Below are 27,188 nucleotides of genomic sequence, written 5' to 3'. Positions count from 1 at the left end.
GAGCAGCAACTGAAAAGGCTCTGTCCCCCCGAGTCACAAGTGGAGTCCTGGGAACCACCATAGAATTAGATCTCCAGACCTCAGGGCTCTACAAGGACTTTGATCAATCTAAAAAAAGAAAGTCTACAAAGCTACAAGCAACATAAAGAGACCTCTATGTCTCTCGTGTATACCATGGTTAATATCATATCACAGTATCCTTTCCCCCATTCACTCTTGTTTAATCACTTGTTTTGCCTGTTCCACTTTTTCTGTTTTTAATATAATATTCTATTCAGTATAATATCAGACACAGAAAGCTGAATGTCCTCATCAGGAAGCTGAAGAGACAGAACCAATGAAATAATTAAACACGTATTATTTATATAACAACATGTATCTACAAATGCAATAATTATTTTCCTCTTAAATCAACCATGTATAATAATCAGCCGAGTGTGACCGTTCTGCAAGGATTAAGAAGTGAGCACTTTCATCCATTCAGGGTGCAGGCTGCTTCTGTGCAGATTTCACATCATCACCCTCTCTGACACCTGCAGAGTGATAAATGATTCAGTCTGCTGAAACAGAGTTCTGCTGCAGAGTGTTGGTCACTGTGGTCAAACAATTAGGAGCCTGTAAAATTTACACTTTTCCTCATAGTCGGGTTCACTTCCCATGCAAGTGCATCTGGTCGTCCCTTTCCAAACATCTCTATGCAGCTGCTTTCCCTTTCCAGCCTTCATCATCCCATTTTTAGCCAGGTATCTAGTTCACCGTGCAAGGTGCGTCTTTGTGAAGCATGGAAAAGAGGTCAAGTCGTGAAAACCGTGAATATTTTAACTCCCTTTATGCATTTTTGAGGAGAGACTCTACTCCACACTATGAGCAATGAAAAGAGCCAGAGGAGAGGGAAGATTATGACTCACCACGACAGTAAACTGTTGATTTACTTCATTTGAAATCTATACTCTTGCTTTCACAGTTGTACATAAATAAAAGCATGAATTAATTTTTTTTTTTTAAAGCATATATTGTATAAGAGGGGCTAAATCTGTGTAAACGGCTCCTGTAACACTGGTTGGTGTTTGAATCCTTCACTTTCCTGGAAGTTAAAACTAAAAATTGTAGATTTTTTTTCGTCTTTTTCATGGGTTTTGTTTTCACCCAATTTATTGAACATGGCATTAAAAAAAATTAGCATAAGCATTTTCTTTTAGCCAACAATCAACTTTCCCAATGTCAATAATTGGGCATATTAAGATGAGTCAAGCTGTTTGTTTTAACTACTGCCACCATAACTACTCTATTCTTAACTGCTCGGTTTTAACTACAGCTTTACTAACTACACTATTTTAACTTCTGCTGCAGGGCTGTGCCAGGAAAGAGCAAACGCTGATCCTGTCGCTGCTGCTGAGGAATGAAGAGCATTGCACATTTTTTCAAATGGTTTCTAAGTTTCTGTTTTCCATAATCATATTGATGTATAGTACGAATACAACTATTATGAACTGGATATAATTAGATTGTAACAAATTGGATGTAACTGGAATGACTTTCATTTTAAACTGATTATAACAAATTGGACTGTGTTTAGTGTGCTGTGCAGTGAACCTCTCTGCTCTGCTCGATAGGCAGCCGTGCGCTTGTAAAGGGCATCAAATGCCACACCTGTCTCAGATACCACGTTGAAAGATGGGACCGCCGTCATAGCAGTCATTTGGATTTGGAGGTGAAGCATGAGAATAAACTTCACAGTGAGATGGAAGTGTCACTTATCGTCAAACTTGATAGGGCTGCTGCAATCTGAGCACAGACCCGGAACGCCAACACAGAGGTGGCACTACAGGTCCTAAAGCATCAACAGCTTTATTACGTGTAAACCAAAGCTGTCTCTCCCAGATAAATGAACAATTAACAAGCGGTAAATACGTATCTCAGTATGCAGCAAGTTTGTTTTTAACGGCAGTTACCATTTAATGAAACAGGATGATTACTCAAACAAATACCACTGACCAACACTGTATCTGCCCTGAAACATCCTGTTATAAATACAGTATCTCGTCAATAAAGAAAACACCCAAATATTACTGGCTGCAAGTGGGTTTATTTACCTGTGTAAGATATTAAAGTTGAATGTTTTAAGTGGAAACTGTCTGAAAAAGCTGTAAAGCATCACAGAGCTCCAGAAACTACATTTCAGGTGTCTCTGAAAAAGTGACACCTTTCAAGTTACACATTCATTTTTTATTACTGGAACAAGCTATTTTTTAAGCTTAAAAATGTCACTGCAACCTATAGTTTACAGGCAAATCTTCCTGATTGGGACACCATCGTGATTGGCTGGAGAATGAAAACAAAGCACTTGTTATCTGTGGAGCCCACTTAAATCCTCATTCAAACTGTGAATTTTCCATGAGCCTCAGCCAGCTACTATGACTCAAATGTCAGCAGACGCCATGAGTAAAACTGATAAGGTTTAGAGTGGCATGCGGATAAACACACACACACACACACACACAGTGGCTACTTCCTTAACCCAAATGAATGTTTTGGTGTGAGCAGAGATGTGGGAAAGGTCCTGAGACCGTGTTCCCCACCAGCACACACTGTAAGCTTTTAACTCCATATACTGATGATGCGACAAGTGAGCAAACATCCTGAGGTAATGAGAGGAGGAAGACAAGGGGAGACGACAGAGAGGAGAGGGTGTGTTGAGTTACGCATGGCTGAAACGAGGCCCGCTTATCTGCCATTGCAATGTTCCTCCACTCAAAACGTTTTTACTTTATTCTCTATGTGCATGAGTATGTGAGTGATGATAAGCAAGTATTTACTTTCCTTCATTCCGGCTTTATTATTAATATCATTGGTTATGTTTCTAGGTGTGTGCTGCTGTTATGTTATGTGTTGTTATGGTCGAAGTTGGGAGGGTTTTTCTTTTCCTTTGTTAATTGTTTGTGCTTTTGTTGCAGATGTTTAATGATGTAAATCATTTTGTGTGTTTCAATCTATACAAACAATGTCTGATCAAGTGATTTAACTGACGTACACAATGGGTTTTGGATTGATTACTGCATTTCCACTTGCGCTGTAAAGAGAGGGTTGTTTTAGCTGTTTGATGTTTTTAAATGTAATATTTGCAATAAAAGTAGAAATAAATATTGAAAAAAAACAATGATTGCATCTGCACTATAACTCTTCTAATATGGTATGAAAATATCCTACATCTAAACATGATAAAATAAGTAGGGGTACTGCTGTAAAAAAAAAATCAATGTCAGTTTCATATCTGAATTGCTTCAATCACAGCTACTAGTTACAAGCCTCATATTCCATAAATCTAATCAAAATTGGCTTATTTCAGGAAAAAAAAAAAATTTGCTCATGGAAAAATGTTCTTGACTAGAATTTTCAACACGAGCAAAATAGTCTTCTAATCTTTTTCTACTTTTCTAGGAATTCGTTTTTGCAGTGAAGTCTGATATTGGATCAGATCAGTTCCAGTATATTTCAAGTGATTCCCATACTGTATATTCCAATCAATTCCCATGACAAGTTTCCCAATCTGAAAAAAAAAAAACGTTTTGGAACCTCTAATTTACACAGTTAGTGAGCTGCAGGTGCTCGGGTGTTTTTGCACATATGAAACTCACAAACAGAGGGAAAGTCTGCATATTATCATATTGTAACAGATAGCATTAGTGGCATAGCAGAGCTGAAGGACAAGTACATCTGTCAGTGGAAATAAACTGGTTTGAATCACACAAAATTCTGCTTCAAATATATTTGTAGTAAAGGGAAACATGAGGACAACAGGTGAGAGAGGAGAATAAATAAGGTTGATGAAATCAAGTGAAACAGAAAGAAAATAATATAATTTCTCTCTGAAACAACTTTACTGAATAGAATAAGAGTAGAATACCACATGAATATGTCAAAAAGGAATACTGAAGAAACATTTTTTAACTATTTTTTAAACATCCAACTGCCTGATGATTCTTTTTTCCATTTAAAGTCTTTTTTGTTCACTGTTTTCATTCACGTAACAAGAGAATTTCAATGTTTTTAAGAAGGAAACAGACGGATGGAGGTGTGAAGTAATAGCTCTCAAGTAACAGACTGCTTGACTTAATTGAAACGGCCAGTGTGGTCACCATTACTGACCACATGTTTCTCCATGTTACCTTTACATAACAGCCAGGGCGGAGCCCTGCAAAGTTGGTTCCCTCCCCTGCTGCCATTCTTACCCCAAACCAACGGAACCAGTAAGAGGCAACGTGCAAGGTGCAACGTCTTCTACTCCCAAATTGTTAATTTAGTACACTTCACAACAAAAATAGCTGTGAGCCAAGTGTCAACATATAGGAGTATTCATGCTCAGAAAGATATGGCAGCTGAAATTTGCAGTTTCAGGATCCATATCTTTAGTGTCTAAAAGAAAATCCAGGTAGACAAATCTTGACCTGAAATTGTCAATACTGCTAAAGCTATTATATTTCATGCGGCACAAGGACAACTGCAGTTTATGGCAATGTCTTCACAAGAGAAGACAGCAAAAACCAAGCTTGCGATAGTAATACAACTATAAAGCAAGTGCAGGAGCTTTGGTGATTGGTGAAGGGCTTTCCTTCAGCAGACTGTCCCCTGGGCGATGAGGCACTTATGTTCCCGGGGGGAGCGGAGAGGCCGTCATCACAGAGGCAACATGGCTCTAGGCCTGACTCACGAGGTAGCAAGCACACAGCCAGCTAGTCGGCTAGTACTGACACAACCATCTGAACAAAACAGCAGCTGGCTTAGGCGACGGCTTATGAGCGAATGTCAACACCGTTCCTTCAGGGGTGAATTAAGGTGTCAGAACAACAAACATTATTGATTGACAGAGCGGTGCCCAGGGAGAATGGGAGACATGAGGGGTGACAACACTGAGGAACACTTCATACAATATATCTGCTGAATCAATCAAGCAAGTAAATAAGGTGATACTCTGTAACATATAACTGAGACTTAAATTCACAGGTTATGTAAAAGCTGGATTGAGTTGAGGTGCAAGGATCACTGACAGTCAATCGTCCTGCAGGTCCATCCTGCTCTGTTTGTACGGTAAATACAATGACGGATCAACCATTTCATTTGATAATGTATATTCTTAACAAACTATGTTACATTTGTGATGTACCACGAAAGCTCCTACACACTGTTGACTTCATTGCTGTGTTTGTCACCTGATTGTGCAGTTTAAAGAAACATTTAAGGTTTGGATATTCAGCTGTTTGTTCTCTGTCACTGGTGAGAGTGAGACATCACACTACATGTCAAATGTGGACAATAAACTTTAAAGTATGTCTATAAAAATACTATAATCATGTAACAAAAATGAAATAAAATGTAACTTCAAACTAAAAGCTTAGGCAGTGATCAAAATCAGCTTAATGGACAATGACTTAGAATACTACACTGGGATCAAATATTAACTAAACTCATGAAGCAGACAAAAGATTCACTGCAGAGATAAAAAATCAGCTCACCTGAAATATTTTTAACTTTCTAAAAAGGGAATATAATGGCCACCAGCATCTAGATTCACTGACTGAGTCACAGTCCTCTATTTTGACCCAGTGTCTCATTTAAGCCGGTACAGTATTTCAGTCACGTTGGCACTGGATACAACAATCCATGGCTGTAATCCACAGTCTTGTTCAATTCTCTGTTGAATTACACCAGTTGGTGTTTTGGATCAACGTGAAAAGATTAACCGAGCCCAACTGCGATGTAAGGAATTTTTTTTTTGTGTGGTTTTTTTCCTCTTGATGAATTGGTCTGCTTCCTCTAGGACACGTGCATGGCTCAAACACAGTCTAATCCAGACCCTTGTGTCTGAACTGGATTTGGGTGAAAACCCAACAAACTAGGTCACGGAGCCTCAGTGAGTCAGGGACAGTGATATACTAAAAATAGATTGTTTTGGAATATTTATACTTTTAGTCCTTCATTGTGTGGGCCATCATTTTTAATTACTGTCCAGCCTAAAGGGCCAGACCGTGTCCAGCTTAATGGTCGCAGCCAGCAGGAAGGCAGATCGGTGAGATAAAGAAAATCTCATCTCTGTATGCATGTTTGTTTGTGGATACTTTTCCTTATCACATTACAATTATCACATTTTTTCCAGGACTGTTCCAAAACAGAGCAAACTTTCCATTGCAGTTGAGCCGGTGTGCAGTTACAACTAACACTTGAAAATCCATTGCCTTGAAACTGCAGAATACTTTTCATCTGGCAGACATTTAAACAAAAAGGTGAAAGTAAAACAAATATTTAAAAGATGAATATGTTACCATTACTTTTTCATTTTTATAGTTCAGGATCTCAACACCTTTTAAATAAAAAAGGCATAGGCCTACTGTGTTGTATGTAGGGTAGCAAAGGGGGTGGGCATTTACCTCCAAATTTTCACAAACTGTCCTTAAACTTTCCATGAAGTTAGTCTGGGGAATTTAAGAAATATTCAAATTTGAAATTAAATGGTTTATGTGGAATAATATCAGAAAATAAGCTTGTAAAAACAGTGCAGTCTTAAACATTGATAAATAGCTAAATATTAGCATACTGCACTGCTTCAAATAATTTACATTTGATGCAAGGTGTGAGGCTAAAAATAGGCAGGAAGAATAGATTAGTAATCCCCAGTCAGTTTGCTAAATCAGTATAAACCTGTTTTTGTGGCTTTCTAAATGTGACAATAGCTACTTTCTTCTTCAGCTGCTTTGCTGAAGATAACAAACCCACCAAGATTTGTGTTTTTGTCTTTCTGAATGTTGTCTAGTCTGTCCCCCTTTTTTAATAGGAAATTAAAGCGTTGCCATCTTATGTGCCAAGGAGGGGTTGGGTGTGTTGTGACAAATCAGTGTCCCACCATGTCCTTAGCATCCACAAGATGGTGACTGTTGTGAGTGACAAGTGTCCAGTTCCACACTCAACATTTCTGATCATCATCCAGGTTCTTGCAGGTTACTGCACCCCAAAAGAAGTGTTAATTAGAACACGCTTAAGCTCTAATACTAAGTGTGAGGGCACAATTGTAAATGCTAGCATAAGGGAACACAGCCTAAATTTAGCATACCCAATTTACCTGGTTAGCTAGCTATAGTTTAAATATTAAATCAAAAGAGTTTTTCTTCTTCTTTTAACCACATTTAAGTTCTCTGTAACAGACTAAGCAGGTTTATTCCTTCTGATTTGAATATCTTCCTGTTAATTTCCTTCCGAAGTTTACATCCTTCAAAATTTGGGTAATGTTTCAACTTCACATGCATCCAGAATTTACTTTTTCAATAAAAATGGAAAATTCCAAACCAACTCGACGCTTTGTTTTTGAGTACTCTATAATTAATCTATAATTTGTAGGAAGCAGCAGCCCCCTTTCAGGTGTCCAGCGATCGACATCTTTTTCTGATATGCAATAACTACATCTGGATTCAGGCTCTTTTAAAGTCATAGCAAAACATTCAACAGTGGAATAAAAGCATAGCATCAATGTCTTGGAAGTTAATTCAGCACCGATAAGTAGCCACCAACAATCCAGAGGTTTTATTGCGGCCTTAAAATGCAGCTCTGTCAAGAGCAACTGACAAAATAATGGAAGTCGTGGTTTGCCAATACAGATGTCGGTGAAACCACCCTTTGCTTAAAATGTCATGTTTTATCTTATGGAATGAGGGTTTTGCATGCTAGCTATTCAGGATGTGGTACCATTTTGTCACTATAAATAAATAAACCACATTCTATAAACCTGGGGAAACTCTCACCATGTGTGTGTGTGTGTGTGTATGCGTGTGTGCATGTGTGTACACAAACAGCCTTTTAGGATAGCAGTGACTCCTCAGTGTTAGAAAACAACAAAAACGGTCCATGATTAATTGCTTTGCCTGCATTGTGCAGGCTGCATAAGCACCAGGTAGGCCTGTGAATGCTGCAACTGTTATTACAGTGCAATCAATACCTGGAGGAGCCGTATTGACAGGAGCCCGACGCTCCGGCGCTACACTCCCACTCCCTCGGGGCCGATGTGTCCACGGCAGGGAGCTTGAAATCAGTTTATGGCATGTGGGGACACATTAATCCTATTACCAGCAATCTGGTCATTACGGTATAATTATTGAGGCAGGAGCTTTTTTTCTCCTCAGCAGCACTTAGGCCTGAGTGGAACGCACACGTATTCACACAAACATTCTCGGTTGACACTCACTTTAACGTGCGAGTGTGTCTACAAAGGCTCCCACGCAGATCCATGCACTTTAGAGAAAATAATAATCCAGATGATAACAACATTACATAAGGTCAGTAAGTGATGCCACATCAACAGCTTTTAACTTGGACTACTGCATAGAAGCTGATTAGCTCCTTTTTTTTACTCAACACCACTCCGTCTCATCCCAGAACTCTCTCTTGCATTTGAGCCTCTATCTTTAATCCTCTCTGATGGCTCCACTTCTAGTGACGATTGAGCATTTAAGTAACATGTTTCATCACTGAAACTGCTGGACAGTTATAGAAAGTACTTAAGTACATTTGCTCAGCAATATTGCCTAAGCAGTACTTCACTTAACTATTACTTGGAAGACTAAAACTTTCCGTTCGCCTTAAAAAAGCGCAGACATTGTACCAAAAAAAAAATGAAAATATAAATGGCATGTTTCAAGAGTCTACAGTGATGTCTAAATGACTGATTTTAACAGGAACTAAACCTCGATGTCACACAGTTTTAAATGGTAAAAGCCAGTTTCTTTGTCTTTAACAGTTTATTTTGGTATGGAAATCAAATGGGAACATTTGACAAGAGAGTTAGTCTCTTTGAACATTAAGAAAGTCGTTATATGTCATCATTGTATGATGGTATTTCCTGTTCATATATCCCAGCAGATACATTGTGGGTCTTTACCTTCCATTGCAAGGCCTTTTGCTTTGCTTGTAAACTTGCCACGTGGTAACCAGACTCCCCAGCAGGGAGACTGTCCTTTTGTTTTACGTCACCATAACGGACAAGGCTCCAACCTTTACCTGAAACCTGAACCCGAGCACATCTCTTGGGTTTCAAGTCAATATGAAATGCCCATCTCCACCTGCCTAGCGGCCATACTGAGGAGAGCAGTGCACACCTGAGCCCAACACTCAGACCCGGGATCGCTCAACCCTGCCAAGACGCAGATCTAGTTTCCAGAACACGATACCATCACCATCTCCTGTCATAGTCTACATATCTGTCCGCCCACTGCACTCCTGCATTTCGCTGTCATCCAACAGCTGGTCAGTGCGCATCATGCTGAGGTTTTTAAACACGAGTCTGATATCACATTAACATTTAGATAGGAATTACGTATAAACTGAGAGCTCTACTGTCACTGTTAGACATTTAAGATTTAATGAAGATAAAGAAGACTGCTGACTAAATGGCCAATGTGCAGACTACTGAGGGGGCAGTATCTTTCAATTTTTAGCCATTTTTTTTTAATATTAATAAAAAATCTGCAAGTTTTCAGTCAAATATGTCAAGCCTAACATTTTTCAGCATCTCATCATGTCATAGCAATTTATCTTCTCTGAAAACTGCATTTTTTAAGTTTTTTCTGTTTATCAGGAATCAGGAAAATAACATAAAGCTTAAATAACGCTGTTGGGGCTGTACGAACAGAAAATTATGCCCAAAAATAAAATCATAAATTGGTAAAGTGGAAACACTTTTGTTCGCTAACACTCTTCAGTTTTTCTGAAAGTCAAAATGCAAAATAGTCCACAAAAATCTATTTTTCTAATAACCAGCATGACTTCTGGAACAATATAGCCTGGGAGCAGACGTATGACACAAGTTAAGGATAAGCAGAGTCAGACAGATAGATGAGGAGGGGGGACAAACGGAAAGTGACCCAGGTGGATGGAAACTCCTGACGTCCTCTTCAAGGAGTTGCTGTGTTTGCTGACTGACATGTTTGTCTGTAGGTCTGAGAGTCTGCTGACTCACTGTTGTGGTTAAAGTGAGTGACTAGAGTGTATGAATGTGTCAGTGTTACTACAGTTGTCTGTGCAAAGTGGGCGTGACTCGAAAACTGCTGTCCTTTGTTGTTTTGAGATGCTGCCTTTGTAGTGTTTATGGCAGGTTGTCATAAAGTCCAAACTCTGTTTGTTACGAAACCTTGATGTGTTTAACGGCTTACAGTAAAAATTAACACATTTTGTTTGGTGACAAAATGAAACAAGAAAAAGCCCTTATAAGGAGAAAGAGGAAGCCAACTGGTTAATTATTTATAAGTATATGAAGAGCCAAATAACAGGCAAGCATCTCACCTGCAAGTAGATAAATAAATGGGTTACAGGAGTAAATGAATGCCAGCATCAAATCAACATGCAAGGTAGCAATAAAGGCTTGCATCACTCCCCGTGCGCTCATAGACTCATAGCCTGTAAACATGCATTGACCTTCAGCACATGTCCTTTGCTACCATGTGCTGATTCTGTCAGATTTCTCAGGTAATGATAGTGTTGTGACCAGCATACACTCATTATTGCATCTGCTGTGAACCTGCAACTCTGGTCCTACTCAACCTTACCAAAACACCTCTTCTTTTCTCCAAAATGCAAGCAAGCACTTTGGAATAACAGCCTTATTTGCCATGAGACCTGCCATTAACAACAATTTGTCTTGACCCCAACATCTCTGTTGGACTCATTAATGGTGTGACCAGCAGGGATTGAGCCAGGGTGTGGGCAACCCATTACAATAGTGTCAAAACAATAGCTCTACAACACCATGGACATTTTACAAAGCACATCCTCTAATTAAAAACCCATTATTAACTTTATTTATGACCCCCATTCAGATAGAAAAGCCTAATCTATCTTCAAAACAGTAGTAATCCACATACAGCACATCGGTTCAACCATAGTCCTTTGACACAAAAACAAGAGGCTGATCATCGTTTTATCCAACATGATGATTCATGCTATATTAATACAAATTGGATCCTCAGAAGAACCCAAATCTTGCTAAATGATAATAAAAACAAGAGCAAGCTGACAGTGTGCGAGCTCAAACAGAGGACACTCCCCACGTGCCTTGCATTAATCTGTCATCTCCCTCTGCGATCCTCGTTGCCATGTGTGCCAAAAACAAAGATTAGTAATGTTTTTTGTGCCATTCGAAAGTCAGCCCTCTGTGAGCTCATTGTATTGCAAGCAAGTCGTTTTTTCTTTAGATGGGTCTGCAAGAGGTGCGAGGACGAGATGTTTGACGGGATGCATCAGTGAATGCTTCTGCTCCATTGTTGTGTGAAGTCACTCTGGGGAGGACAGCTGATGAGAATACCATCACGATGAAATACATGACTTATCCTACACTCTCCTCCAAAGTTAAGAGTCATGGTTTAAAGTATTGTCAGCTCCACAGAGCAACAAAAAAAGCTTCTTTTTTTTTTTTGGTCATTTACATTCCTTGGAAAAATCCTGAGGATGATGGTCTCTATAATTAGAAAACAACTGCAGGGTGACACATTGGTGCCTTTCATCTTGGCTGGTCTGCAGTGGTTAGAAACTGTAATGAGTATTCGGAGCAAACACAGCAGCTGCCTGGCTCACTGGGAGGAAAACTCACACCACGAGCTGAGTCAGTGGTCAGCTTGCATTGTTTAAGTGATCATATGTGCAGGTCGGGATATTTTCAGCCACATAAAGTAACAAGCACATGCAGGTCATCCCAAAAACAACAAGGCAAATACCCAGGATTAGTGGTAAACATGCAGATGCAGTTCAAAGAGGGAAAAAAATGCTTTACACTATGGTGACTGGGAATTTTAGTTTCTGGAAAATAATTGTAGCCATCATCACAGCAGAGCAGCACTTACAGGCTTATAGTGGTTCTGTGCTGACTGTAGTTATTCTTGAGCTGCACTGGAGTTGTTTTTTGTTTTAGTTCTTCTTTCATTCCTCCCACACATTTTTTGTCTGTCTCGCTGGTAATGAATAAATAAAACACACAGCCAACAGAGACTATATTCTGGTATTTGATTCAAAATGGGTTCAGTAGGAGAGTGGAGCTACAAAGTATATAGTAGGACATTTTTGTGGCCTTATACCCCCCATAAGTTGCATCTTCTAGAGCCAGGGGAAGCAGGGACTTGAGATTCACTTTAGACATTTATGTTCAGCTGTCTCCTAGGTCACTGACAAGCAACATATATCTTGAGATATCATAAGGGATTTGAAAATAATCAGTGTTTGGAGTAAATCAATCCTAAATGTTGGTACTCCAAGTCCATTTTCATCAGTATAGGCATATGTAAATATGAATTACACCAGCTGCTTTTAGGATTAATGGTACATTTGGATGTATTTGTATCAGAGAGCCTTCCTTTAGCTGTTACAGGTAGTCTAACCAGGTGCACCTGCAATGCTGTGACATACAGGCCGAGAAGACTGCGTATAAAAACGGCCCCACTTCTTCCCACTGCACGTCTTGCATGGTCATTTCAATCCATCACACCCTCTCATTCATCTGACGCATCCTCTCCTAATTCCTGGCGCTGACACCTTCCTCATAACGTCACAACAATCCACGCAGCAAGAAGCTTCATATCCATACATTGCCATATTTTTGCCACGTCAATCCGTTGTTTTTTTTTTTTTTTTTTCTATTTGCAAATCATCCAGCATCCGTGCACTTCATAATAATAAACTCGGAGCTGGACGCGCGTCTTCAAGAGCTCCCATTGATAAAAAAAAATAAATCCTCGTCTGAGAGGGGGCTCAACTCAACGTCACGGATATATGCATGCACTTCGCTTACAGGACAGCATGCAGTCAGCCAGTCGCAGCCGAGAAAAAACTGCTGCACAACCACAAGACAAGGGCAAAAGTCAGGATTTTTTTTTTTTTTTTTGCAACGTGCGTTTTCTTTTCTTTTTTTTTTTTTTTTTCAGGGTGAACCGTACCTGCAATTTGTCTGACGTAAACACTTCGGTGTCTACTTCGCAGGCGATGATGGTCACCATCTCCAGTTTCATATTTATCGATGGCATTACCTTGCGTGGTTTGGAGAAGGGGAAAAAAAAAACGAACAGAATAAAAAGCCTGTGTCTTCCTCTCCGCAAGGGAAATGTCTCCTCGTTAAAGCCGCGGTTAAAGCCTGGTGGTGGTGTGTTTTTGTGGGAGCTGAGAGCTGCTGGATGGGCTCCTCTCTGCACCTCTCTGCTGCTCTGAGTGATGCTGCAGCAGCCGCACAGACGCGCTCCTGCACGGCTGCTGCTGCCCTGCCTCCTCCCTCCTGCTCCACATTGACGTCAGCACCAGCCTCTCGCTCGCCGGGCTTTACGCCACTACAGCGCTGGATCAACTGTGCTGGGCGCACTGCAGAACTCACCGTCCGGTTTATTCCGCTTCGGCTTGTATTTTGGTGTATTTATGTTCACAGAGAGGCTGGAGAAACAAGAAACAACTCGTCACAACCATTTGGGGAAAAAAAACATGCACATGGATCTATATAGGCAAATAACATATACCGCTTTAGGCAAGGCAAGTTTATTTATAGAGCACAATTCAACACAAGGTAATTCAAAGTGCTTTACATCGACATTAAAAGCGGCAAGACACAATTAAACAGTAAATAACAAATAAAATGGGACAAAATTATGAGAAAAGAAGGTAAAATGATAAAAAGCACAGGTTGCTGAAAACTAAGGGCAGTAGAGAACAGCATGTACACACATCTCATTCATGGTTTTCAGAGAGTATTTCATTTAAGAGTATGCTTAAATACCAAATAAATGAAATAAAACGATAAGAAAAGAGGTAAAATAATAAAAAACACAAGTTGTAAAAAGTAAGGGCAGTAGAGTACAGCAGGTAAGTATTTAATTTAAGATTAGCTTCAGTAAACGTAATGTTTTTAGGCCTGATTTAAAGGAGCTGACAGTTGGAGCAGACCTCAGGTCTACAGGAAGTTTGTTCCACCGGTGAGGAGCAGAATAACTGAACACTGCCTCACCTTGCTTGGTTCTGGTTCTTGGGAACCACAACAAACCAGATCCAGATGAACCTCAGGGGTCTGGGAGCTTCATAGGGAACTAACAGATCAACCATGTATTTTGGTCCAAGACCATTCAGTGCTTTGTAGACCAGCAGTAAGATTTTAAACTCTATCCTTTAACTCATTGGAAGCCAGTGAAGTGATTTCATGACGGGTGTAATGTGGTCCTTTAGTGCAGAGCCCGCTGTTCACCAGCTCCCCCACAGCCTCTGTGTGTGTATGTTTTTTTAATCACCTTTACTGACAACAGAGCTCATATATTTACAAAAACATAATCAGACCATAATTACTATCTAACATGACAGATCAACAATTGCTGATTATGTTTAAGTTTTGAAGCTGTTTGGCAAAAAGTTGACAATTTTCAGTTTTTTTTTTTTTTTTATATTTGTATTTGTAATATGTTTTGGCCAAAACATTCTAGATATATAATAGAAAAGATCACTTTTCAAACATGTTTTAAAGCTTTTCGTAATAGCAGCGGAATCCGGCTCTCCCTTATTCGGGGTGTGCTTCTTTTGGAACTGGCATTTTAGCTTTGTGTTACCTACTTCCAAGGTGCAACAAATGCAGCACAGGTAAGCTGGATGATACTGTGTGTACCTGTGATAATAGAGGACCTATCTACATTAATAGGTTTTCATTTAAAGCGTCAAACTTTTGTTATAGTTATACCATATAACTTCGGGGGGGAGCGAAGTGGCCTAGTGTTTGGGGCTTCGGGCTCATGATCTGAAGATCGTGGGTTCGAACCCTGGCACTGGCGTCACTTTGTGCATCCTTGGGAAAGATGCTTTACTCTCGGTTTTCCTCACTTCACCCAGGTGTATGAATGGGTACCTAGCTTTGCTAGGGGGAGTATCCAGCGATAGACTAGCGTCCTATCCTGGGGGTGGTTAGTACCACCTGTTCGTTTGCGCTACAGAAACCGGAGATAAACACCGGCTCTATGGGCCACAAGGCTCGAAAACGACATACTACTACTATATAACTTCAGGGAGTTTGACCCCTGAAGATGAAGACATCTTCATATCTACATCCATCATCATCTATATCCACCTATTTCTACTCAAGGTCATTGTGATCTGCTGAGCCTATCACAGGTCTTTCAGGCATCCGACGCAAGTTCAAATACAGACCAACAACCATACATATTCACTACAATGGGCCATTCAGAGTCAATTAGCCAAATATGTATGTTTTTGGACATTCGGAAGAGACTGGGGTACCCAGAGAAAACCCACTCAAGCACGGGGGAGCATGCAAACCCCACGCAGATTTGAACAAGGAACTCTTCTAGCTGTGAGGCACCAAGTGCTAACCACCTGTGTTAACCGCAGTTGCCCCAGAGCCCATTTCGATAAGTAAATGCAATTATTGCAGTCTAATAAAGATGAACAAAAAAGTTCATCTCATGATTTGCTCCACTGTCAAGATTTACCAATCATGTGACCGGCACCAGAAGATACCTCACAGAGTTGCTAACCACCAATAAAACCAAATTAACTACCATTTCAACACTGCAAACAACATGGAAATACAAGCTCTGCAGACTTTATTTTTCTTGTTTTAGCTGTTATGCAGACACTTTTCCTATTTACATTGGACTAGTATTACCTGGGGACCTGCAGTAATTTGCAATAATTAAAGAGGATGTCTATGATACTTATGTAATGTGAATGTAATGTAAGGTAAAAATTCCACCTTCAATAAGATACCCTACTGTATATCAGCAATAGTTCATTTTTATCATATTGCCCCGAGGCATCTATTGCGAGGAAATTTTCTAGTAATATGCTTCCAATTCGATACTTTTCCACAATTGTGCACAAAAAAGGCATGAATTCATATCATGAGTCAATGTTTGTTCATTAGATGATATTTGTTTGGCAAAATACAACGCCTTGAGGACACATCTGGGGATTACTATCTGTAATTTACAGTAAAACACAGGCTTCACTTATCCCATGTGAATGCACTGCGTAAAAAAAGCAGACATTGATGCGTAATTTTTGAATTACTAGAGATCCCAAGGTAATACTAGATCTTTGCGAAAAGTCTTAATAGTGCTGCATCTGGCGGAAATGCACCATGAGCTAGTGCAGGAACGATATGCTGCACTGTGAGCATGCATGTATAACAGTGTGATTGGATGGAAATAAATGTTATTATTGAATGTTGTTTAGGAGGTAGATACATACTGTATATATATATATATATATATGGATACTTCATTAATCCCAAAGGAAATTTAATAAGTAGTCTGCTACTAGTCTCCTAGTCTAGTAGTCTGCTATAGTAATAGTCTGGTAATGCAGATTAAGGATGGAGCATCAGTACCCTGCAAATCTGAACTGCTCAGTGAGAGAGAAGCTTTAGCAATTCACCCCAAAACCAAAGGTAAAAATGCATTTAAATTAATCTAAGAGCTATTTTTGAGTGTTCTTTTTTTATTTTGCACTACCATATCATTACCTTAAATAGCCTATCCATGTGTCTTCACTGCACATCTTTTTTTTCCCCCCCAAGTCAAGACCGGATTGCATAACCTTGCATGTCAGCTGCATGATTTGATCCAGGAGCAACAGACAAACAACATGACTTAATTGCTGTCACGCTAATGCACGGAGTGTTGAACACCGTTAGCATCTGACCTAGGGCTGCAATGCCTAAATTAGAAGTGTATAAATGTTCCATTTGGAATAACTGAGACGTGAAAACTTTGAAAGAATTTCTTTGCGAGCTGAGTATGCATATTGCTGACTTGTTGATTGGAGATTAACTGTACCGTGGCTCTTGATCATTCGCAGTGAAGCAGCTGATGAGCCTGACTGTGACACTGCTGCCACAGCCACTTTCTCTTCATTACACTGATAATCTGAGTTTCCAATGCGGCTGAGGACCGATCATTTCCAAAATTCCCACAGCCATTATGTCATTGCATAACAAACCGTGTCTTCTTTCCATCACTCGTATCATCCTTCTCTCTCCCGCCCTTTATATCACAATAATAATAATAATAATAATTGCTTGAACAGCTGATACAGCTAAGTCCCCGTGAGCCATTAATATTGAGGCTCTAAGCAGTGAGGGCTATTTATGTCCGAGTGTGTCAGGCATTGTCCACACTGAGCAGACGGAGAACATGAGAAAGATATGTGTGGATGACTGTGACATTCGTCCAGCAGACAGCATCAGTCAGTCAGTCACTCAGTCTGGAAAAAAATCCACTTATATGCGCCAAAGCCCGCCACATATTAGACACTAACGCGTTGGCATAAGTCTGAACAGCACTCTCAGATGCTCCATCTGCTCAGAGCGAATCTGTTTCATTTCTTCAACTAACAGCGTTGAGAATATGCAGTACAGAAGATCGTACTTGACAGGTTCAGCTATGATTTCCAAGTCACTCCCACAGCTCATTAATCACACACTCAGATATAATAAAGCAGTGCGACTGTGTCTCTTTTACTTTTAAATACACTCTGTTTTCTGAAAGCTACTGTAGTCTTAGCTCGCCAAAGGTTGCGATCATTTATTTATGGCATGTTGGAAAATTCTCTTTTCACTTACCCGTGTTTACATAGTCTTGGGTCAACAGAGGGAGAGCAGAGATTCACCATCCCGCTCAAGAAAGCTTCAGCAGAGCAGATGCTTGCTGATGCCTTGTGATCCCAAGCTGGGGAAATTCCCCCTCTTGGAATTAGGAAAGTATCTATCCATCTATCTGTACCATCACCATCAAACGCCACCCTGGCTGTTGTCAAACTGGCTGATTTAATCAAGTGAAACAAAATATAGCTCAACCTGTTCCAGTTAGGATTCACTGCTGCACATAATGCCGTTTTTGTAAAACATTTTGTGTCTCAGGGAAAAGCTCTGCAGTTATGAATTTTATAGAAAAGTTACTTATTAATTAATCTGCATCCAAAAGGTTCGACTCCAACAATCTGAAGACATGTTTGGGGGGGGGGGGATCAGTCTCAAAAACAAATATATATTGTTGTGATATGATACCTTCGTAGAGTGCTCCTGTTTGAAAGCAGTGAAGTATTCATACCATATATCATGGTTGTTGAAGGCAAGGTTAAAGTTATCAAAGCACTGCGTGGATGAAACCTTGGATCACTTCTGCGGTACCTGATGAGTGGAATGGATCATCCTAGATGATGAAGCACTTTTCCTCTGCTCTGGCCTCATTCTGTTAGCTCTGCTCCTCCTCCTCCTCTCCTTCATTCTCAATTCTCTTCTCCTCATTCACAATTCTCTGTTAGATCTCAGCCAACACACCCCAAACAACACTCCTTTTTTTTTTTTTGAGAACAGTAGAAGCTCATTTCTCAGCCATCGGCTAGAGATACTGCAACCTCTACGAGTCGTTACTCATAGAACTGTGGGTGTTCTACTCTGTCGTCAAAGAGTACTTTTACTTTACACAAAAAGATACCTTGTTTATGGAGTTAAATTTACACACGTAAATAAGACCTCAATCTAAGATCTGCACAATGGACTGCAGGATAATGCCTGCAATACAATACATGCGACCTTGATGAGAGTTAGATGAGATGACTGATAGCTTTCTTCAGTCAGTACGTAGCACCAGGACTGTGGGAAAAAGCCAAGCCTGGCTCTGTCCAAAGGAAACAAAATATTCTTACAGCCCCTCAAAAAAGTGCCTTTCCTAAAATAGAACAATCCCCTTAAGTGTAATCCATTTGCTTAAGCAGCAGCTAACTTACTGGTGATGCAGTAAAAAAAGAAAGAAAAAAAAAAGAAACTGTTTGTGATTAAGATCCTGCTATGCAAATGCTAATGAATAAATATATTAAAACATGATGATATAAAGTGTGTGTTATATTTATGGAAATCTTTGAGAGTGTATTTTTTTTCCTTTTACTGTAGCCCAGCGTCTTTGTGCGGTAATAGATGACTATATAGGCAGTATGAGTCATCGGATAAAGCACTCAGTCAACAGAACAGCAGAAATTCTTTGACATGCATGATGCATTTTGTGAGAGATGAAGAAGAGGGTGAGACTGGTATTCAGACTTGGTGATGAACAGAATTTGTATTCTGTAGAGGAGCTCTGCAGAGGGGCAGGGGAGGGAAATCAGGGCAGTGGATCATCACGGTGGAGTGATTTACGCATGCTCAGAGTACAGACACGCATGTTTAAGCACACACATAGAGAGATGAACTATGCATAATAACATTTGCACAGATTACTTATCCGCAACAGTAATTAAGGAGCAGTTTGACAAAAATGCATCTATTTCACAGATAAGTGATCCTCATTTGCATGTGTATGTGATTTTGCATAGAGAAATAATAGTCCAACTCCATAATCAGGTGAGTGTGAGCGTACAAATAGGCTGCAGCTTCATGCCTGCATTTATACACAGTCTAACAAACACACACATGCACGCCATCGTTTCACTGCCAACTTCCCGTTACAACAGGCTACTTCACTTGGCCCAGCCGAACCAACCCATGGTGCCAGCGCCAATGCAGCTGCTGTAATCTAGGCCAAGCTATTTATAAAGCAAGCAGTCAAGTACAGGCTCAGGGAGCCAGGGGGAGACAAAGGGATGGGAGGATAAAAGAATGTCTGCAGGGCAGAGAGACAGATCTAAGGAGTGTAGGTAAGAGAGAGCAAGGGTGAAGAGAAAAGCAATGAGAGGCAGGATGGGTGTAGATGGAACAAATGTAGTGAGCAGATGATTGAAAATACAAGGCATGAATATGCTTCATCTTCAGTCATCACATGAAAAAAGACAAACACGAGTAGCCTGGATCACCACCTGCGCACAGCCCCAAATGTGTTTTATCTGGTGTTTGGGATTCTGAATGTGGCTGCTGCTGAGTTGAACCACTCCGATGTGAAAAAGGCTGACAGTTTTACATGACTTCTGGCAACCAAACTTTAATTAACACTAATAGACAACTCCCACTGGAAAACCCTCACTGTTACTCCGTCCTCTTAATTAAAATCATGACATCATAGACTTACATGGAGCAATCAGGATTAAGTGACATGTCAGTAAAAATCTAATGGGAACTCTTGGCATATTAACTTTCTTTACCTAAGTTGGTTGTGATCCTTAAAGAGCTCTATGGGTGTTTTAGGGTGTAAGATTATTAATATTTGGACTAATCAAGACTTATATCTGGAATTAATCTCAGCAGGTTCATCCCTGGACCCCTTGTCAAATAACAGTACAAATTCTGTGCAATAAATTGTCAGCTGACCTTGTTTAGGTTGATACACTTGGCCTCTAATGATAAAAGAATTGGAAACATGTTCAAATGAAAAATTAAAGAAGATCTAACATGTTTGAATTCAGCTTGCTTTTGTAGAGGTGTACCTAAAGGAATTTTCTCAAAGGTCAATGATACAGCAGCATGTAAAGTTTGTTTAAAGAGAATAGTAAAGTCATAAAGTTAACATCATGATTAAGATCATAACATCGTTTTTGTTTTATAAATACTTTGAGAAAAAATGGAAAAATCACGTGAGATTTAAGCTCTCTTACCCCTTTTTGGACCACATTAACCAGATGTTTGGCTGATGTTTGTGCCAGTTTTAAAGTGGCTGAAATTTACAACCTTTTAAGAACTGATCTGGTTTTCCACAACCAGAAAGCCCCCACCACATCATGATATGAGTCACTGGAACGGTCTGTTACAACACTGGCTGTTTGTCCTTTGGACCTCCTTCTAAAGAACGTTTAATTTCAGTTTATGACCACTGTGTGGGAATGCAGTTTGTCTTAGCCTCGCCTCACAGTTTTTTGGGGGGTTTTTTTGTCCCATGTTCTCTTGGCAAGAAATGGAAGATGGGAAAACGAAACAAAGTTATGTAAAACAAAACAAATGATGTAAACATGTCTGCTAGATATCCAAGAAATATTGATGAGGATTTTCCAGTATTTTCAGATATTTCGTACAGTAAATGATTATTCAATTAACTGGTGATTGGTGGAGAAAATAAATTATAACTGAGACATTTTTACCGGAATATTAGATGAGTGTATTTGAAAACGAGGTGGAAATAGTGTTAAAAACACGCTTTGACAGAAATCCCTTACTTTGGGAATGCAATTACGATGAGGAATCACGCCAGCTGTGATCCTCCTGACCTGACGCCTGCAACCTCAAGGAACATGGCCAGCCTGACTAATCAGCAAAAGGATTTACAAGGTGCCATCGTCTTCACCCTCTAACTCGGAGAAACAGAGGAGAATGACCATAGCAAAGGATTTACGGCCTTAATCGGTGGCAGGGAACACCGGGTTACAACAGAAGCTGAAGTCCTGGGAGCCGCAGTGTAAGCTCCCATCACAGGCTACACTTTTCAAAGACGGCCACGCCTGCATCCCGCTGCAAAACGAAAGACCAGCTACAGACATAAGTGAGGCTTGTTGAGTTGGAATTATACAGTATGTGGTTCCTGGATTTCAGTAGCGACTTACTTGATACCCTGAGGTGATTCACTCAGACTCTGGTATGAAAAAAAAAACATGTTCATGCAATAAATAAAAGGGTTTTCAATTCAATTCAATTCAAAATACTTTATTAATCCCCGAAGGGAAATTGATTTGAGACTGATTTGACAGATTATATCTAATAATGATTATGTAGCTTTGTGTAGTTAATTTACATAAATTAATGATGTGATAGACTATGTTTTTTGAATGTTGTGATCAGAAAATATACTTTCTGTGCAATGTGACATCTAACATCTAAACTTGTTTGCAATAAAATAACAAAAGCTGCATTAGGCACAAGCTGTTTTACAAACAGCATCAGAGACACTGCGAAAACATGCGAACTGACAGCATAGTATGTTTCTGGTTCACAGCCCACATCTGGTGGGCCACCAGCATCTGTTTAGCGTTTTAACTCAGTCCAGCAGCTTAGGAGCTGCAGAGATGAGCTTCTGTATTGCTCTGTGTGTGTGTGTGTGTGTGTGTGTGTGTGTGTGTGTGTGTGTGTGTGTGTGTGTGTGTGTGTGTGTGTGTGTGTGTGTGTGTGTGTGTGTGTGTGTGTGTGTGTGTGTGTGTGTGTGTGCGTGCGTGTGTGTGCGTGTGTGTGTGTGTGTGTGTGTGTGTGTGTGTATAGAGGTAGAGGAGGAGGAAGCACAGACTGGCACGTGATGATGGTTCTGCTGATTGCTTTGCCTTAAAAATCAGGTCAAATCTTTGGATGGGTAAGGCAGACTCTCTGACTCGCATGCTAGACTAGCAGAAATAACAAAGAGTAAAAAAAAAAAAGAAAGAAAGAAAAACAAGGGCAGGCAGCGACCTGAGGCTTTCTCAGAGCTCCAGACCAGAGACAACAGGGAGCTCTGAGAAATGGGTGCAAGCAAACAAAGAGGAAAAGAAAAAAAGTCATAGGACCCAGGACCAGAGGACAAAAATGCTCTAATTCCTACATTTCAGAACACTAGTTTAAAGCTGTGGGATCCTGGTGGCAACTTATGTCAGCAAAAGTGGTTAGATGGTACGATGATATTGCAAATCTTCAACTTTGGTCCACATGAACACTGAATTAAAAAGGAATAAACCTAAGAGGTTTCAGAACTGTTTTTAAACAACCAAAAACCAACCAGGGATAGTAATGTTCAAACTGTACTGTAATCAGAACTGCACAATGTCTCACACAGTTCAAGTTACCGTTATGAAATGTTGGAATTTTCAAAATAAAACAATTAGTTCATGCAATTTAAGCAACCCAACAAGACATTACGAGATTCAATCATGCATTATGAAACCTATTAACGCAATACTAATTATGAGGCAGGCTTCAAAATCTCCAAAGTCTAACAACTGCATCCAATTACCAATTCCTAATCCTGGCTTTCTGGTGTTCTTTTCTGCATGCATTTTTTCATTGTTTTTATTTTGAAAGTGTCTGGGTCTTCCGCCTGCATCCTGTTACTATTCTGCTCTGCCTCAGTGTTTAGGCCTGTGTCTCATTAGCTCCTGTGTCTATGTATTATCTCGAATTTCTTCCTTAATCTCCTAGTTTCTCATTTCTCTGTCCATTTTTCAGCCCTTTGCTCAATTTTTCCCTGTGGTTTTCGTTTTTTATGAATATCATGGCAGCACCTTTGGCTTAAATTGGAAGGCTTAATTTCGTATTAATCTTGCATTCATGTTCTCCTGCATTTTGGGTCCAGGCCCTGCAGTCCGGCAAAAAAAAACAAGTTTTTTTTTTTTTCCAGGAATTAGAAATCAAACATTGTACTGCTATTCATTTTAATCAAAACAATCTTAAATAACAGATCATTTTAATGTCCAAATCCAAAGGTAATGTTTCACACAAGTATGTAACCAGTAAGGTACAGGTGAAATATGTCAAAATATGAGAATTAACGGTGGTGTGTGCCTCATCATGTAATGCTTTTCAAAAACCTGAACCAGGTTCTGGTGCTGGCTCGAGCCAGTTGAGAGCTCATTCAGGCCACCATACAGTCATGGCATAATGTATTTTCCAGTGCCATTTAAAGAACCCTTTAGAGGAGGTTCAAAATGTCTGTATAATACCTTGGTTAACAGACATAGGGCCTGATTTACTAAAGGTTTGCGTGCGTAAAAAACGTGTGCAAACTTGACATCACCCGCAAACCAATGTGCCAGCTGATCTACTAACAGCGTGCAAAGAGGACTGCGCCTCTCAAATGCGCAAAATAGCACACGCTGTTCATTTAGTACTTTTGCCCTGATAAATAATCAATATGGGGCGTACCCGCCAGAAAGCGCTAAATACTGGGAGGGGAAAATGCAAATAGGTTCATTTACCAAACGCAATGAGATTTACCAAGCCTGAAAGTTATTGCGGGGATTGTGATTGCGTCTGTATTTAATACGTTCGAAAGGAAGGTGCTAATCTGCCCAGCATTACGCACCGATGGCTGCTGTTATTGTGGCAAGGAGGCGACATCGCCAAAATCAAAGAATACGCAGAGAGAGAGTCTTTATTCTGCTGCATGCTATTTTAAAAATGGTTGCACAAGTTTTATTAAAGGCCACTTTTTCTTTAGTTCTTCGCCTTATATCTTGCCACCTTCTTTTAACCTCATCTGCCGTTCTTTTTGTGTTACCAACTGCATTTATTCTATCGCAGATTTTCTCCCATATTGCGTTTCTTTTGGTAATGTTTAAATTGCTTTGCTGTAGTTCATGAATGTGTTTATTTGCCTCTTCCACTAATATCTCTAACTCTAAATTTCATTTTGCGCTTGCGACTATCCTGCTTTCCATCCAGACTCTCCATGGAGCAAACCGTAAGACGCGCAACACCTCATTTAAATACTGCGGTTTGCACCTGTTATCAATTGCGCACGCAATCTTAGTTGATCACCCGCAAAACACACAACAACAACACGTGCAAACTTTTTCAGTGCACACGCAATTTAGTACTCTTTATTTAGGATCTTAGTAAATCAGGCCCATAGTTTGTTCAATTTTATCACAAAACTTATGTAATATTTCCTGTCTGCAATTATAAAGGTTGTCATAAACAACAGTTGGCGCTTGTGAACACTCAATATTATGACAACCAGTGTTTCCAAATGCCGAGTGATATTTATTAACTCTACTACAAACTGGATTTATACCCTCTGAGCTGAGCTGGATCTATTAAAGCCAGCAGATGATGCTGAACCAGCACACTATGTTTTTTATTCTAAAACAAGACAATTTTTAAATACAGTTTATAACAGCCATTATGAATTCCACTATATACAAAACTTTGGAAAACTTTTACAAGCACTGGTGACTGGTGTTTTTAAAGCATTGAAATATATTCTTTCATGGATGCGTTCAATTCATGTCCATATTAAAGCTCTGTTTTTAAATTTTCTTTTCAGTCACGCAGAGCATAGGCTACAGTTGCTCAATTTTTTTTTAAATATACCAGTCAAAATGTTGTCAGTTGTTTTGTTTTTTTTTTTACAAGCTTTTCCAGGCCTGAAAAACCTCACTAGGGAGGCAACCAGGAGGCATCTTAACCAGATCTTGATTCAGAGGAGCTGAGTCTCTACTCTAAGCCCCTCTCGGATGATCAAGCTTCTCAACCTGTCTCTAAGAGAGACCCCAGACCCCTGGTGGAAGAAAGTTATTTTGGCCACTACTTTCTGTCACTACCTACAGCTCCTGACCATAAGTGAGGGTAGGAGCGTAGACCAACTAGTAAATGGAGAGCTTTCCTTTTTGGCTAGGCTCAATGTAGCACTTACATTACTGTGGACATCACACTGATCCATCTGTCAATCTGCTTCATTCCTCCCCCACCCGTTAACAACACCCCAACATACTTGTACTGCTTTTGGGGGCAGGGTCTGGTCCCCAACCTGGAGAAGGCACTCCAGTCGTTACTGAGGACCATGGTCTCAGATTTGGAGGTGCTGATTCTCACCCCAGCCACTTCACATTCAGCTGCAAACTTCTCCAGTGAGTATTGCACGTCGGGGCCTAATGAAGCCAACAGAAACACATCATCTGCAAAAAGAAGACCCAATGCTGAGGTCCCCAAACCAGACTCCTCAGCTGCGCCTAGAAATTCTGTCCATAAAAGTAATGAACAGAATCTGTGACAAAGGGGAGTCTTGGCAGAGTCCAACCCTTACTGGAAATGAATCAGACTTACTACTGGCAATGCAGACCAAGCTCTGACACCAGTTGTACAGGGATCAAACAGCCCGTAAAAGGGATTCCAGTACCCCATATTCATGGGGAACCCCCCACAGGGATCCACGAGAGCCACGATGCAATGCCTCCTCCAGGACCACACAGCACATGTAGACTGGTTGGGCAAATTTCCATGACCCCTCCAGGTTCAGGTAATAATATTCTAACAGTAAATGGAAACATGCAACCACAGAAGGAGACAGGCCTGGCTTATTGAACGATTTAAATGTTTCCATTTTATACGTATAGGTTATTGGTTGGGGTTGTTTCCTGCAGCGGGGTGGGGGTTTGAAAGAATGAATCACAGAAGAGGAGGAGAATGCCACTAATCGTCACCAAAATGACAATGGCAGACACAGCTGACGTCTCAGGTGAGTCAGATGCAAAATTCAGACAGAAAGAGACTTAAATGACAATTAGACCAGCACTCTGGAAGAACAATTAACAAATGAAGGGGAGAAACAGAAATAAATGAAACTGAAGTAGACAGTCACCACCATGAGCAAAATTAAAAATGAGCAAAGAATAGAGAAAAAGATAAGCACATCCAAATAGGGCTGCTTTTTATTCATCCCTTGCAAACTTCTATTTGCTCGATCCTTGCTTTTAGACCATCATCCCTAAAAGCAATTATTTACACAACATATTTCAATTTCATGGACTGGATGACAGCATTTATGCCTCAATTTGAGTCAATTTATTCTTGGCATCAGTTAAATAAGAGATCATATTCCATTGTTGTGCTATTCTTGACGCCCAAAGAACATTTCCATTTTTAGACTGATTGAATCAGAAAATAATCGTGACTTAAATAGAATCACAGGAACCGGTATGAGAACAAATAACATAGCTGCTTACACAGCATCCTTAATCCTGCAGTTTTATAATCAGCTCGTGTGGAAGGAGGGGAGTGGGGTAAAATGTGTCTGAGGCAGACAAGCCGTTGTTTGATTTAACCCACCGTAAACATAAAAATGGTCATAATCGCACATCAAAGGGCAAAACAATTATTTCTCTCTAAGCTGTCCTCTGAAGGCGTGGAGGAGGTACTGTGATGAACAGCTGAACAAAACTGTTTTAATGTAATTAGAATATAAGAATGATTGTCTTTAAATAGACACAGATATGCTTGAGGCTTAGAAATATGACCGCATAGACTTATGTAACGGCATCTGATAAGCTCTGTGATTTTTCAAAGGTGCAAGCTAATTAAATGTACTTGTGTGACTTTAAAAATTGCAGTGCAGATATCATAAGTGTTTTACATGTTTCCCATACACAAAATTAACATATGAACATCAGAACATTTCCAAAGTTATTAGAACCAGACCTTTTCCGCATATCACACATGCACTAAATATCATGGGATTGTCTGTGAGATGAGCCATCACAACAGGAAATACTCAAAATTGGTATCTTAGTAGAAAGCTTACGCAGTAAAA

General features: G+C 40.0%; 1 protein-coding gene across 2 annotated transcripts in view; it reads right to left on the bottom strand.

Moving 5' to 3' along the window:
- Positions 1-27,188, bottom strand: part of rcan3 (regulator of calcineurin 3) — a 50,148-nt gene that overhangs the window by 11,289 nt on the left and 11,671 nt on the right. Inside the window, exon 1 of one of the 2 annotated variants that reach the window (XM_061743362.1) lies at positions 12,960-13,266. The exons of the other annotated variant lie outside the window; for it this stretch is intronic. Within the exon in view, the coding sequence (XP_061599346.1) occupies positions 12,960-13,046 (87 nt within the window). The 5' untranslated portion in view covers positions 13,047-13,266. Of the gene's footprint in view, positions 1-12,959; positions 13,267-27,188 lie in introns of those variants that run through there. 2 annotated transcript variants of the gene reach the window in all.

Source organism: Cololabis saira, chromosome 16 (genome assembly GCF_033807715.1).
Source record: "Cololabis saira isolate AMF1-May2022 chromosome 16, fColSai1.1, whole genome shotgun sequence".
NCBI lineage: Eukaryota > Metazoa > Chordata > Actinopteri > Beloniformes > Belonidae > Cololabis > Cololabis saira.
The sequence above is the reverse complement of the archived record's forward strand: the minus strand, read 5'-3'. Positions and strand labels throughout refer to the sequence as shown.